Source organism: Diadema antillarum, unplaced genomic scaffold, assembly GCF_040938485.1.
Source record: "Diadema antillarum isolate AM-2024a unplaced genomic scaffold, OU_Dant_1.0 seq00000329_RagTag, whole genome shotgun sequence".
NCBI classification, from domain to species: domain Eukaryota; kingdom Metazoa; phylum Echinodermata; class Echinoidea; order Diadematoida; family Diadematidae; genus Diadema; species Diadema antillarum.
In genome coordinates this window covers 824,868-838,452 of record NW_027271346.1, presented here as the reverse complement: position 1 = coordinate 838,452, position 13,585 = coordinate 824,868, and the positions used below count along the sequence as shown (strand labels likewise).

General features: G+C 36.2%; 1 protein-coding gene across 1 annotated transcript in view; it reads left to right on the top strand.

The window, feature by feature from the left end:
• The first annotated feature begins 4,569 nt into the window (after positions 1–4,569).
• Positions 4,570–13,585, top strand: part of LOC139730714 (unconventional myosin-Id-like) — a 134,913-nt gene continuing 125,897 nt past the window's right edge. The window contains exon 1 of the mRNA XM_071641581.1: positions 4,570–4,926. Coding sequence (XP_071497682.1) covers positions 4,832–4,926 — 95 coding nt within the window. The 5' untranslated portion in view covers positions 4,570–4,831. The remainder of the gene's footprint in view (positions 4,927–13,585) is intronic.

The window sequence follows — 13,585 nt, the reverse complement described above, 5'->3', positions numbered from 1 at the left end:
TCTCGATACATCTTTTCGTTGTCTTTTTGAAGGGGACTTTGTTCACCGAAGTTACGTGTTACTAGTTTTCACATTCCAATGTACACTCAGCAAAAAAAAGAAAGTAAACATATTTTCCAGTGCATATTTTTCATAGAAGATTTTAATAAAACTCTTTGTGTCGTTGATATCATATTAAAGGTTATTCAATTGGCTGCCGATTTAACTGATACGAAGAGAAATTTTACGCATGAGTGAACACATTCGTTTTTGTCTTCCAAAGCACAAAGCAAAAGTGAAAATTGTAAGATTTCACACGTAGTGATTTATTTTTCAAATGCCCTTCAAGACAGCAATGGTAACAAAAAATGAATTCAACACAATGAGAGACATGAATTGAATATCAAGAAACAAAAAAGTTCTCTTGTATTTCTTTATATCCTCAAACAAGAGCAAAGTATAAGAAACAAAAGAAAATGAATAAGAATTTCTGTTCAAATGTAAAAAGGAGTATAAAGACGCACATGTGTTAAAATGGGCATTTTTTTTATTTCATTGTTTTCAATTTTGATTTGTATTTTCTCTATTATTGTTTGCCTCTATTTATCTTTTGGTGCTGTAAAGACATTAAAGAGATCAATTGGTCAATTTCCATATAGATTTTCGTTGAATATTGTGTTGGATTTGTCTTTTGTTCTCGTTGTTGTATGGAAGAGCACATATGTATGAAAGAGAAATTGTCCATTTTAGCAATTTTTACTTTTGTGCCTTGAAAGCGAAAAACGAATGTGTTCACTCATGCGTAAAGTTTCCATTTCTGTTGACCTACCAAGTTAGTAGCCAATTAAATTGCTTTCAACATGGCATATAAAACAATAATATTTAGCCTAATATTCTATGAGAAATATGAGCTTGAAAAAGTGTTTACTTTCTTTTTTTACTGAGTGTATATATTTGAAGCCAATCGGACTATAATACAAAGAATGAAAACACTTCTTCCCCGCAATCCTTGCGTGTTGCAATTTAAGAAACAAAACAAAAGTAAACCCCACCACTATTGTCTACGAGATATTGAATAAAGCGACACCAACCCCCGTAATGCAGCCTGAAAATAAATGATAATACAAACTTTGCTGAGTCTTTCTTTAAACACTTTCTTCTATTACAATCAGTGTTGTATTGAAGAAACATTGTTTGTTTGTTTGGTTTATTTCTGCATTTTCTTTCTCCGAATACAATTGCAAATGAAAACAAAATGATACAGATACATACAAATCAATACAAAAAAAAATCATTTGCGTAACAACATTCAGTCTGAAGTGGCATAATTATGAATCAAAATAACATATTAAGGCTTACTGTATCTAATAACAAAGGAGAAATCAATACAGGGGACCGTCATCATAAGCAGAGCTTGACGTGGATGAGGCCCTATCTGAATATGTGATACCAATGTAATACAACACCAATTATATATGTACTCATAAAACTCTTAATCTTAATACACAAAACACATTTTGCTACAGAAAAAATATGGTTAATAAAATAATGTTAATATGGTATGGGCAAATTCTAACAAGACAAAAATTCAATCAGTTCATCTTCTCCAAAAAAGAGCACTCCGCATTTGTACCAACTCACATTATCTTGCAAATTCTGAATCACTATCTTTTAAATTGAAAAATTTTGAAAATCCACGATATTCATACATTACAAAGCGCAATATTCATGTACAAATACAAATCCAACACCCTCCCTTCCTCTTTCCACAACCTATTCACTGCGAATTCCGGCGTCCATGCTTACCCAACTCGACAGTCTAAAGATTATCACCTCCACAATCCCAAGTTAGTGATAGCTCACAAGTCAATTAGACATCATGGACCTGACGTTTGAAACAATCTCCCTGAGCAAATTAAGACAACCACCAAGTTACATATTTTTAAGGCACTTATAATAAAAAATATCTTTTATCGAAATATAATGATATATGAGTGATAAGAAGTTTTGGGGTTTCTACGTTCACTCATAAAAAGTCAATATTGATATAGTATTAGTTTTAGTATTGTATACAGAAGTATAATGTAGAAGACATACATGTGACACAAAGAATAAACCAGAATCAATTTAATCAGGTATATATACCCAAACATTAAATTAGTAAAATTGTATTGTATCACATGCACAGCTCCGCACAGCACAGCACAGCACAGCACAGCACAGCACAGCACAGCACAGCACTCACCTCAGCACAGTATTATGGTTAAAAATGCCTATTGATAAGAAACAAACGAAAACTATTTTGAATTTCTCCTTCACTTTTAATTTCATAAATTATTACAATATTTTCGATTTGACTATTGATTCTGCTTTGGTAGACACGTCCATTATACAGATATGTAAGTCGATTTTAAGCTTTGAATTTTACCCCGAGGCCTCGATCCATGTCAAGCTGCTGCTTATGATCGCGGTCTCCTGCTTTTCTGTTATTATAATAACCAAAATGTTTAATTTCTAATATCAATTTATTCAAATCCCCTCTGTTATATTCTTCTCTTTGAAATTCGTTTAATGAAACGACGTGATCATATGCTCTGAATGAATATTTCATTATTATTCATATAATCTACAAGTGTTGATTTGAGGATTCTCCTCCGAACTTTCTTTTTTGTGAGTGATATGCTACATGTTTTATACATCGAATACTGTCATGTTCATAGTGTGTATGGGTATATGTACCTTGAACTAATTTGTAAGACAGTATATGCTTGCTTAAATGTCGTGTAACGTGATTTCCAAATATGTGTATTCTTTTGTTATGTGTGATTTGGAAAAAGGCAGAAATAAAATCAGTCAATCAATCAATCAATAATGATAATAATGATTATAGAAGAATGACTAGATTGGACATAGGTCGATCGTTTAAAACACTTATAGTGAAGGAGTCCCACAAACGACCAGCCTTGTGGACCTGTGCGTGTTTAATCTTAGGGTATTGTCCATGGCATTTGCCCTGTTTACATGTAAAATGTATAAAATGTAATAATAAAGCTGTATCATAACAATTATGTCATACCTCGACCACTGAAATAAAGGGAACCACCCATCTCCTCCAAAAAGCATATAAGCCTATATATATATATATATATATATATATATATATAATATATATATATATATATCATATGTATATATCATATATATATATATATCATATGTATTATATACATATATATGTACCACGATAGAGGAATGCATTCAATGCCGTTTGCATGGTATTAACAAAAAAATCCAAAATTTTCGGGATGAAAATGCTACTATTACTGCCTATAATATATGCGAATATATTACTATAGAGGAGAATAGATCGTACCACCTGACGCTTTTTTTTTTCGTGGCTCTGAATTCCGTACTCAGAGGATGAAATTTCGGTCAAAAATAGCACCAGTTAATCACAAAGCCCTGAAAATTATGAATTCGGCAAAATTAGAAAATTATTCACTCCATTTTTTTTTGGAAAATAGAATTCAAATATACCCCTCTCCAAAAAGTTGTCTTTTAGCGCGGTGAAAACTCGCATCATAATTCCGGACACGATTTTCGTAATGGAATGATAATCGACGTCTTTCGCATCTTAATTGTCCATGCACCAGAATCACAATTTATTCCCCCGACAAACCAAAACAAAATTGTTGTTTTGTTTTGCTTTAACAATTTTATTTTGGTTTGTTTTGATACCGTCATTGTCAAGACTCCTGAAGAAGGCGTAGGAGTCGAATAAACTCATGCTTTATTGGCCAAAAAATGCATTGCCAGTTTGTTTCTTCATTTCAGGAGTCAATACGTGAAATCTCAACATGTAGGCCCTATCATGTATACATATATAATTGTATACATATTATGTGTTTTTTTTTATCGCAACTGATTAACAAATTGCCATATATCGCGACGTAGATAAGCACCTCTATAATAATTACTAATCAGTGTAGGGCAATTTGTCAATCAGATGAAATTAAACAAATAGGACCTTAAAACAACGCAAGCAGTTCATTAATTTGAATACAATTATTTGTTTAAGTAGTGTGATGCAAGATGCCTATAAAAATTATATTATTACACCAAGCTCCTTGATTGTACACACACACACTGAATATAGAGCGCCCGGTACCTGTTGGTGGACGCGTAGCAATATACAGTACTTGGAATCTATGAGGCTTATGTATGTACCGTCGCCGTCCGAAGTTCAGGTGGGTGCGGTTTTTACAGTCTGCCTCCGCATGATGTGTGGTATACTGGTTTCAGGTACATGACTTTTTTCTCAATGTGTGGAAAATATGGAAAGTATTAAAATTATCATCTACAGTGATTTGAAACTTATTCAGACAAGGAAAATATGAAATTTGTTTGTCTAAAGTCAAGAAATATGACTGTTTTGAGAATTATATATCGAATATGTAATCATCTTGATAGAGAGTGCCTGAATAGTAGGCTATACACTGACGCGTCCACATGTGCTGCGCAGTCTGATGTCAACACACTCACAGTGATGGGGATTTATTTGCGCACAAATATTAAAGTTTGTGCATAGCACACTGTAGCAGTCACCGACAGAACTCAGCCGACGACCAGCCAGACCGACCGTGCATGTGATCGGTGAGCTGACAGTCCCGACGGTGGCACAGAGGGGAAACTTGTCGTGCCGTACGTGTGTGCAGACCGGTGACCCGGGCCGGGGAAGGTTTTTAACCCGATCCCCACTTGAAAAACTACTACTAGAGTAATGTGACAAAAGGAGCATTACAGTACAGTACCGGGTATTCACTTTTGATGAGAGGTGTATGAAGCAAGCGAAATGGCGCATCAAGAAGGCACTCAGTTTGGGAAAGGAGATTTTGTCCTCTTGGATGAAATAACAGAGGAACATTTTATGGCGAACTTGAAAACAAGGTAGGACCTTCGACTTTTCTCAATGCTCGCTCTCTCTGTTCAATTGTTGTTTGATGTTGGTAGTCTACTATACTGCACTTTCTTGTAGATACGATGTACTTCGCTTTGACTGTTTACCATTAATCTATAAAGCCTTGAGTACAAGATTCAGCTCGAGAATGAATCTTGAGCCGAGTTCCATCTAGAACGTCTTGGGTGGCAAAAGTAAACTAAAGTGTTGCTAGGGTCACGTGCTGTCCTGTCCTGGGCCCCATTTCATAAAAGATGTTGGGATAGCAACTCTTGCTGGAATAACAACTTCCAATACAAAAGCAACAGATCAGGAAGCTGGATTCTTGTTGTTACCATGACAATGGTCATCCCAGCAAGAGTTGCTATCATATTTGGCATAACTTTTTTATGAAACGGGGCCCTGGAGTCCAACCTCCTCAGAAACTGCTAGCATGCAAGTACATGTACCGTATGTCCCAAAAAAATTACAACGGGGCCCTACGCAATGATATCTTTAAAATATTGCATCAATCTAAATACAAATTCAGGGTATGAAACTATAACTCATTGCCCACATCTTACAGAAAACCCCATTCGATTTGCTTCAGTGGTCAAAGAGAAATGAGGAATTTTGTAGAGGATGTCGGGAATCTCTTTTGTCCAAGTTCTGTCTATTGTTCACACACAAAATCATCGAAGTGCTAAACTTGGAAGAATCAGACTCATGACATGCTTTACTACAATCCCCATTTCTCTGTGACCGCTTGACCAAATCGAATTGGGATTTCTGCAAAATACAGCTAAGATGTTATATTTCAAGACCCTGAAGTAGCATTGAAAAACAATAATCATATTGGATGTTATCAATGCGAAAATCTGATTGTAATTTTTGTGGGACATAATGCAGTATGTCCCTCAAAAATTACAATCAAATTTTCGAATTGATAACATCCAAAATGATCGACCTGTTTAAATGCTACTTCGGGGCCTTAAAATATAACATCTTAGCTCTATTTTGCAGAAAACCTCATTCAATTTGGTTAAGCGGTAACAGAGAAATATAGATTGTTGTAAAGCATGTCATGAGTCTAATTTTTCCAATTTTAGCAATTCAATGCTCTAGTGCGTGAATAATAGACAGAACTTGGACAAAAGAGATTCCGACATCCTCTACAAAATTCCTCATTTCTCTTTGATCACTGAAGCAAATCGAATGGGGTTTTACCGCACTGTAAGATGTGGGCAATGAGTTATAGTTTCATACCCTGAATTTGTATTTAGATTGATTTTCTATTTTTAAAGATATCATTGCGGGGAGTCCCGTTGTAATTTTTTTTGGGACATACTGTATAGACCCTCGGCCCTACTGCATTTGTGACCGTGCACCTCAAATCGTATATAAATCACACACACTGATTTTGTGTGAGGACTGAAAATAAGTGAAATGGGTCAACCTAGCCGAACTTGACTTTTTCATATTTTCTGAAAGAGCGGGTCTTCTTTTACATTGTGCTAAAATTTGGTATCATAAAACGGGCAGAAAAATGTGTTTTTTTAGCAGTTTATCTCGAACATTTTTGGTAGAATAGTGTGATTAGATGTGTCTTTAGAATCCCTTTTTCATTTCTGAAAAACCTTGTCCACACTCTTCACTTTCAACTCTAATAACTTTTGAAAGGATAGTGCTACTGCTTTGAAAGTTGGAATTGATTATGGACAGAATGTGTTAATGAGGCATGCTTAATTTCTGTTAAATCTGATAATCCCTTCATTGTTGCTACTCTGGTGGTTTACTTCCTGTTTTTTATCCCATTCATCGCACATCCAGCATGGTTTAGTAAAGATTAAGCGCTTGAATAGACACTGTACTTCAGAGCCTCTTTTCTCAGTTCACACTTTTCCTGAGTTTGTGCTTTCTTTCCAATATTTAGATAGGTTAGGAGAGTCCATTTGATTTGAGTATACATCATTTTAAAGCTTAAAGTCTGCTTTTTCAGAATATGGTCTTAACTAAAAATTCATGTCTGGCGACTTTTTGTTTGTTTTGAGGTGCAGGGTCACATTTATTTTAGGGAGTGTATCCAATCCTATCATTGTTTTAAATATTGTAAGAATGTGAGCATGTACATTGTGTCATGCTCCCACCATTTCTTATTAATTTCATACAGAGAAAATGTAAAAAATTTCGCATTTCAGCTGTAAACTTGCTTTAAAAAACTTAAAACCACCCCCCCCCCCCAAAAAAAAAAAAAATGGAGCTAGTGTTAACTGAATAACTCTGATCTATTTTGATATATAAAATGGGAATATACATGCTTACATCATGTACTCTAGCCTTTTACCTGTATCCTGACCTTAGGCTTTTAGCTAAAAATCATTTTTTCTTCTGAATGTCTGTGAGGGATTGTGAGGGCATGATAGATTCATAACAAAATGTTGTATCTTCATTATCTATTATCCTCTTTCTGCCTTGCTGGAAAGTTGAAGTGATCTTTTTTTTCTCTCTCTCTTTCTTTTAGAGTTTATTCATTTTGGGTGGATTTCCTCTTTAAGGGTGTTATTGTCTTCTGTGCATGTAGCTTTTAGATTTCTCAAAGCACCGTTTTGGATTTACTAGTATTCAGACTAGGCTCTACCAGTGATGATGATGAGATCAAAGCAGGAAAACATTTTCAAAATGTTGTTGGGCCACTTTGGACTGAAACAGATCTGTGCATGAATTAGTTAACTTTGATTCAAATGAAATTTGATTAAAATTAGTATACTGATTAGTCCATGTGTAGTAGGTTCAAGCTTGACAATTGCAAAGCTCAGGGAAAACGCTAGTAATTAGGGTGTAGGTGGTAATTAGGGTGCAAGTAGAGAGGGTAAAGCTGGAGATTGTGATGAATTTATTAATGAATGCTGTGCTGCTATTTAACTGGACGTTTCAGAGGCCATTCAGTTGGAGCATATCACATATTCCACAAAGTTTAGGAAAGGTGGAGTTGTGTTGCTTACCCGTAGACATGAAATTATCACAGTAGATAGATACATGTATCGCAGTGAGAGATGAACCTTACAGTGTATGTAGTTGTGTAGGTGTCTGTGGATGCAAAACCACTTAATTTTTTTAATTTTTTGTCTCAGTTGAATGATCACTTGTAACATGGCAAGTTAAATAAAATGGCTGATTTGGGAGAGGATTTTTTCCCCTTGCATGGTACACTGCTGATAGATTTTTGTAAAGCCCACAACACACAAATTTTGATACCAGTTTAAAGAGAGATTGTGTCAATTTTGAATTTTGAAATATTTGGTTAATAGTTCAATAATAGAAATTTGGTCATTTTATGGTAGATTGTGGAACACAGGTGTTCCTCAGACTTGTCTGCATCTATTCAATCTTGTAGCATATTTTCTCAAATATGTTTTGTTGAGTGACCAGCTTTCCTCACAGTTTTGTCTCACCCACTGAAGGTGGAGGCATTGCTAAGAGATCCAAGTGGCATCTGTTCATCTCTCACCTGTCTTTCATCATCTGTTGCATATTCCAGATGTCAAAGTGAACATAATGCCACAATCTCTTGTGACAAGGAACTTTCCCAGCTGTTACTCCAAATGTGACCAAATTTGTCAGAGATGCACTAGGCTGTATGTTGTTGCCATGCTGTCCAAATTCTTATACCACAGCTAAAGGTCATTTCAGGTCACATGATTCAGTTTACCTGCTAGTTTTTTCTTATTTGTCTTGTACAGAATTAATTCATACAATCACCCATTGCTGGCAAATTTGAGTACTATTCATGAATTGCATGAATTCATAAAAGCAGTAGGCCTATATTGTTTTGAATTTTCCCAAATGAATGAAACACAATCTGGCAGCAGCCCTGTACATGTTGTTGCAAATAAAGTGGGTTAAGCTCAAAGCCTTAAAGGTACTGTTTACCATTGGGAGCAGTGATTGAAACAATGTTTACGTTATCACATTTTGATTCATATCATATGTGTTGGTCAGCTGTATCACAAAACATCCGCCCATATAAAAATTTCACAATAAATCGTAAAATATAAGGAGATCTCAATAGACCATAACTGTGTACCATTTATTCTAGAAAAATATTATTATAACTATTGTTCAAATCATTTTATATTTAATGAATGTATGATTGATCAAACTGATTGATATCCTTAAAAAAAATGGTTGTTTCTCTCCCCAACTCAGATTTTAGTGTGAAGTAGGAGAATCTTTCCCGAAATAAAGTCAGCATGAATCCTGTGAAAGTATTACAGAAATTGTGCAGTTCATCAAGATATCAAAACCACAGGTCATATCAGTAAAAACTAAGCAAAGCATACCCTTGGAGTATAGGGAGTCTTCTATGTAAATCACAGTTAAACAAAAGGAATTCACCATTCCATCTCCTCCCCAAATGTGGATTTAACTTTTAAATGCTCCAGGCTTATATTGTGAGTGGAGTAGTTTAGTCATTAAGTGATAAAACTATGTCAGCAAGTGCAGAATAAGGCCCGCACGAGTCAAGGAGCTGTCAATTTCTCAGAAATTGGTCATTGTATCATGAAAGCCTCAGAGTATTTCAGGATTAAATCAATAGGAACTTTAGTCAAGAAGCCAGAATACATGTTCTATTTGACTTAATATCAATAGCCCGTGAGGAAAGCAATAATATGCCAGGTCTATGCAGCAGGTCAGGATTGACGTGTAAATTGCAACATTTGTTCTCACCCTCACATGCAAACAGATCTCTGAATGAACAAAGTTCAAGTGTGAGGACATCATACAGTACCTATCGTAAGGGTCCATATATTCCTCGTGCTGTTGACTACATGTCATGCAATTCACTGTGTGTAAGAGAGATTATGATTATAAAGATATGACATCAGATGAAGCATTTTGTAGGTAACTTCTGCTTGCTATTAAATGTGTACATTACATGTCAGAGTCATAACGGTGTTTGACTACGTTGATGTAGCACTGACAGTTGAGTAAAATTGAAAGTGAAAGAGGAAAAGGCCTTGTAAGTTGTATATGAAGGAAGGAAGGAAGTAAGGGAGGATGTTGGAAGGATCTCAGGAGAGATCAGATAGTCATGCCAGACTACAATTGTATCTGTGAATAGTTTAAGACAAACTTCCTGTGTAGGGACATAATCTCTGGTGTATGTGCACTTTGGCACAGTGCACCGTAGGTAGACACATGTTCAGCATTCAAAGGGAGTTTGAACTCTCACACCTGGAAAACATTCTCCAGGATAAGAAATGTGAAAATTCAATAAGTACATGCATGATGCATGAAAGATTCAATGTTTTGCATGTTTCACATAGTATACAAAAGTAAAACGAGCTTGTTTCATCACTTTATTCCCCAAAATTCCCAAAGGTTCTTGTTCCATGCTCAAACTGCTTTGAGTGCCAGTATTAAAGTGACCGCAAAAAACCCTATTTGTGTTGTACTTATTGTCCAAAATCCCTGGAGAGAAAGGACTATTTAAAAGGGCGGCTATAGATTGAATACTCAAAGATTGCATTGAGTTTTGTGTGTCAAAACAAATATCGAATAGCAATTATTTTCATTAGCCTACATATTTTTAGCATTTAAGCTGTGCAATATGCAATATGTGGTTAATTTGACTGCAGGAAACCCCAAAACACAGATGATAAGACTTTTTAAAGGTTTTCTATGACCTTGAATCCATTTTTTTATAACATCAGTTAGTACTTTCAAATGGTGGAAGTGTCTGAAATATCATGATTACCATAATGAGCTAATTAACATATAATGCTCTGTAACCTGTATGTGTGTATAATAGTCCAGTAATACTCTGGTACTTCTGCAAATGCAACCTGCCAAGCCAATATTAAAATGAGTTAAATTGTGTATGCTTGTGGTGGTAGACATCATGAAAGCAAAGTAGAAAATTTGTCCCAGACCATATTGGTCTAAAGGCCTGGTCACACTGCCCAACAGTCGCGTAAATGCATGAATCACGTAAGAATTTTGAGCCTTACGTGATACATGCGCGATTTCTGCATTTCATGAGTTTGTCTGAAGTGGAACATTCGTAGTTGTCCACCGATGTGCGCCGGATCGGCGCTTTACGTGATTCCAGGTTTTGAGCAGCTCAAAACTCGGCTTCGCATAAAAGTTTGCGCAGTATTGCGCTGTTTTATGTAATTTTTGCATAGTGTGCGTAGTTCTTACGTGAACAATGTGCGAAATATGCGTGGAATATCAATGATCGTTCGCGAAAATGTTGCTGCTATCGCGTTCATGCGCGAATCATGCGCTATTCATACGTAGTTCATTAGTGATAATGTGCAGATTATGCGTGGTTTTCCGTGGACCTCAGTCGTGGCGCATAACCACGAATTCGCCCTATTTGGGGCCTTTGTGTGCCTATGCGCTGAAAGTGCGTGGTTTGTTAGTGATTTTTGCGTGATCTTTCCGTAGTTCTTGCACAATTCATCGGTGATTTTCATCGCGTAAATCAGCGAAAATTCTCAACGGACAAGCAAGCATAACCAAATTTCTTGCGTGATTCATGTGTTAACGCGACTTTTGGGCAGTGTGGCCGGGCCTTAACTCATTCCTTACGGGAACCTGGTATACCAGGTTCCCAAGATGAAGACAAGACTGCCTGCTTTCGTGGCCTAAATTCATTCTTCTTTGTGTTATAAAGTCCCCGAAAATGGGTTTGATAAAAAGGTTAGAGTTTATTCTATCACCACTTGTTCTCTTCCTGTTTGAAGAATTCGTATATCACAGTATTTTTTACCTTTGTTCTGATTTAGTTTGCCCTTGCTCTGCTACAAAACTTGTATGAACATTTACATTAGCGATCAAAGCTGATCACAGTAGATATCTGTGTTTGCTGACTCCAGTCATCGCATTCTGGTGCCTGATTTGTGTAGAACAAAAGAGTCTGTGAGCCCATCAGCGCATGCTCTATTCATACATCGCACCCGATCGATATTTGTATTGTTCAAGGGCACATGTAGTTGACCGTGGGGAGGGGATGAATGCACTGCTTGACTGCTTTTGTACAGGTGGATTACCAGCCTGTTCATTCTCTGTTGACGGGCAAAAAGAATCTCATTCGGGGACATTGAACGTATTTAGAGAATTGCGGAAGGAACGGGTTAAAATCACAGAGCTCTTGGTGCCAACACAGAAACATAAGGAGTGCATGTGGCAAACTATTATTATTCATGTATGCACTACCAACAAAGGGGGAAAAGATTGTACATACTGTAGTTAATTTTTCCTCTTGATCTTACTGATGCTGATGCTCCAAGGAATATGTTTGGGGCTTAGATTGCCAGAGTATACACAGTGAAGCAGGAAATGATATGGCTAAAACAAAAAAAGACAGGCCCCGGAGTGATGGTGGGTACAATTGTACCAGGTTCCCGTGTATCAGTTGACACCAAAGGAACCTGGTATACCAGGTTCCCGCAAGGAACGGGTCAAATGAACTTGAGAATTCAATTGTCAGGAGAGCTGGTGGAGCTCTTGGTGGCAGAGCTTATATTTCTGTCATATCTTTGAAGAAAGTGAAGGTGGAGCTAATTGTTAGCGGAGCAATCCAAGTATCTTCGGAGCAAATGCTGGTGGAGCAGTTGTTGATGGAGCAATTGTGAATGGTAGAATACATGTCGGCGGAGTAAATGTCGGCGGAGCAAATATCGGTGGAGCAATTGCCAGAGGAGCAAATGTCATGGAGCATCTGTCACAATTTTCAGAACATACAATATACACTATGTACGTGTCTGCAGAGCATATGTTGTGTCACTCCCCATTAAAGGGGAAATCCAGTCCAAATGTAAGTTAGTCTGATAAAAAAGAATAAAATTTCACGAATTCAGTGGTAAAAATTTGACTGAATTCGGATGAAAAATAAGGAAGTTATGACATTTTGAAGCTTTGCTAATTTCTGCAAAACAGTTTTTGTACAGGGCAAGTCCAAGATAAGGTCCCCTCAGAAGGCAAAATTTCATCTTTGCTCAATATTGACATGTTTGGTATCATTTTGAAGCTTATGAGTTGAAGTTTTGATTTCCATGGAGGAAAAAATGCTATTATGTAAGTTTATGCAAATTTCAAGGGCTTCATTTGCATAAATGTGAAACACAGCGTTACGTATGGGACATTTATAAAAATTCATATTAATTCAAAGGAAAGCAAATGATATTTGATTAATATGTGGACATAAGAAGTTCATCAAATAGTTTAACTTGGTATAAAAATTTAGGGATTATGCAAATGATTATGCAAATTAGCTCGTGTCCTATCATGAGATGTCCCATACGTAACAAATTGAGGTCATTTTTTTAGGTTTTTTCTGAAATTGCTAAGGATATTTTAATGCCCTTTTGGAAAGTTCTAATTTATTGTTTAGAGAAATTAAATACCATAGAAAAAAGAAAAAACAGTAAAAGAAATATATTCTATTAGGCATTGAAATAATGTTACGTATGGGACAAATGCGTTACGTATGGGACATCCTCATACATATTGCATGTGAATGCATGTAGCTAGCTGGGAAGGTCTCTCAGTATACAAATGGTCAATCATCCTGAAGAAAGCATCCCAACATTGTAGCTACTTTTTGAGTTTTAGACACTTGAAACAATGCATGTACTTGACTGAACAATTTTCAGAAAGGGG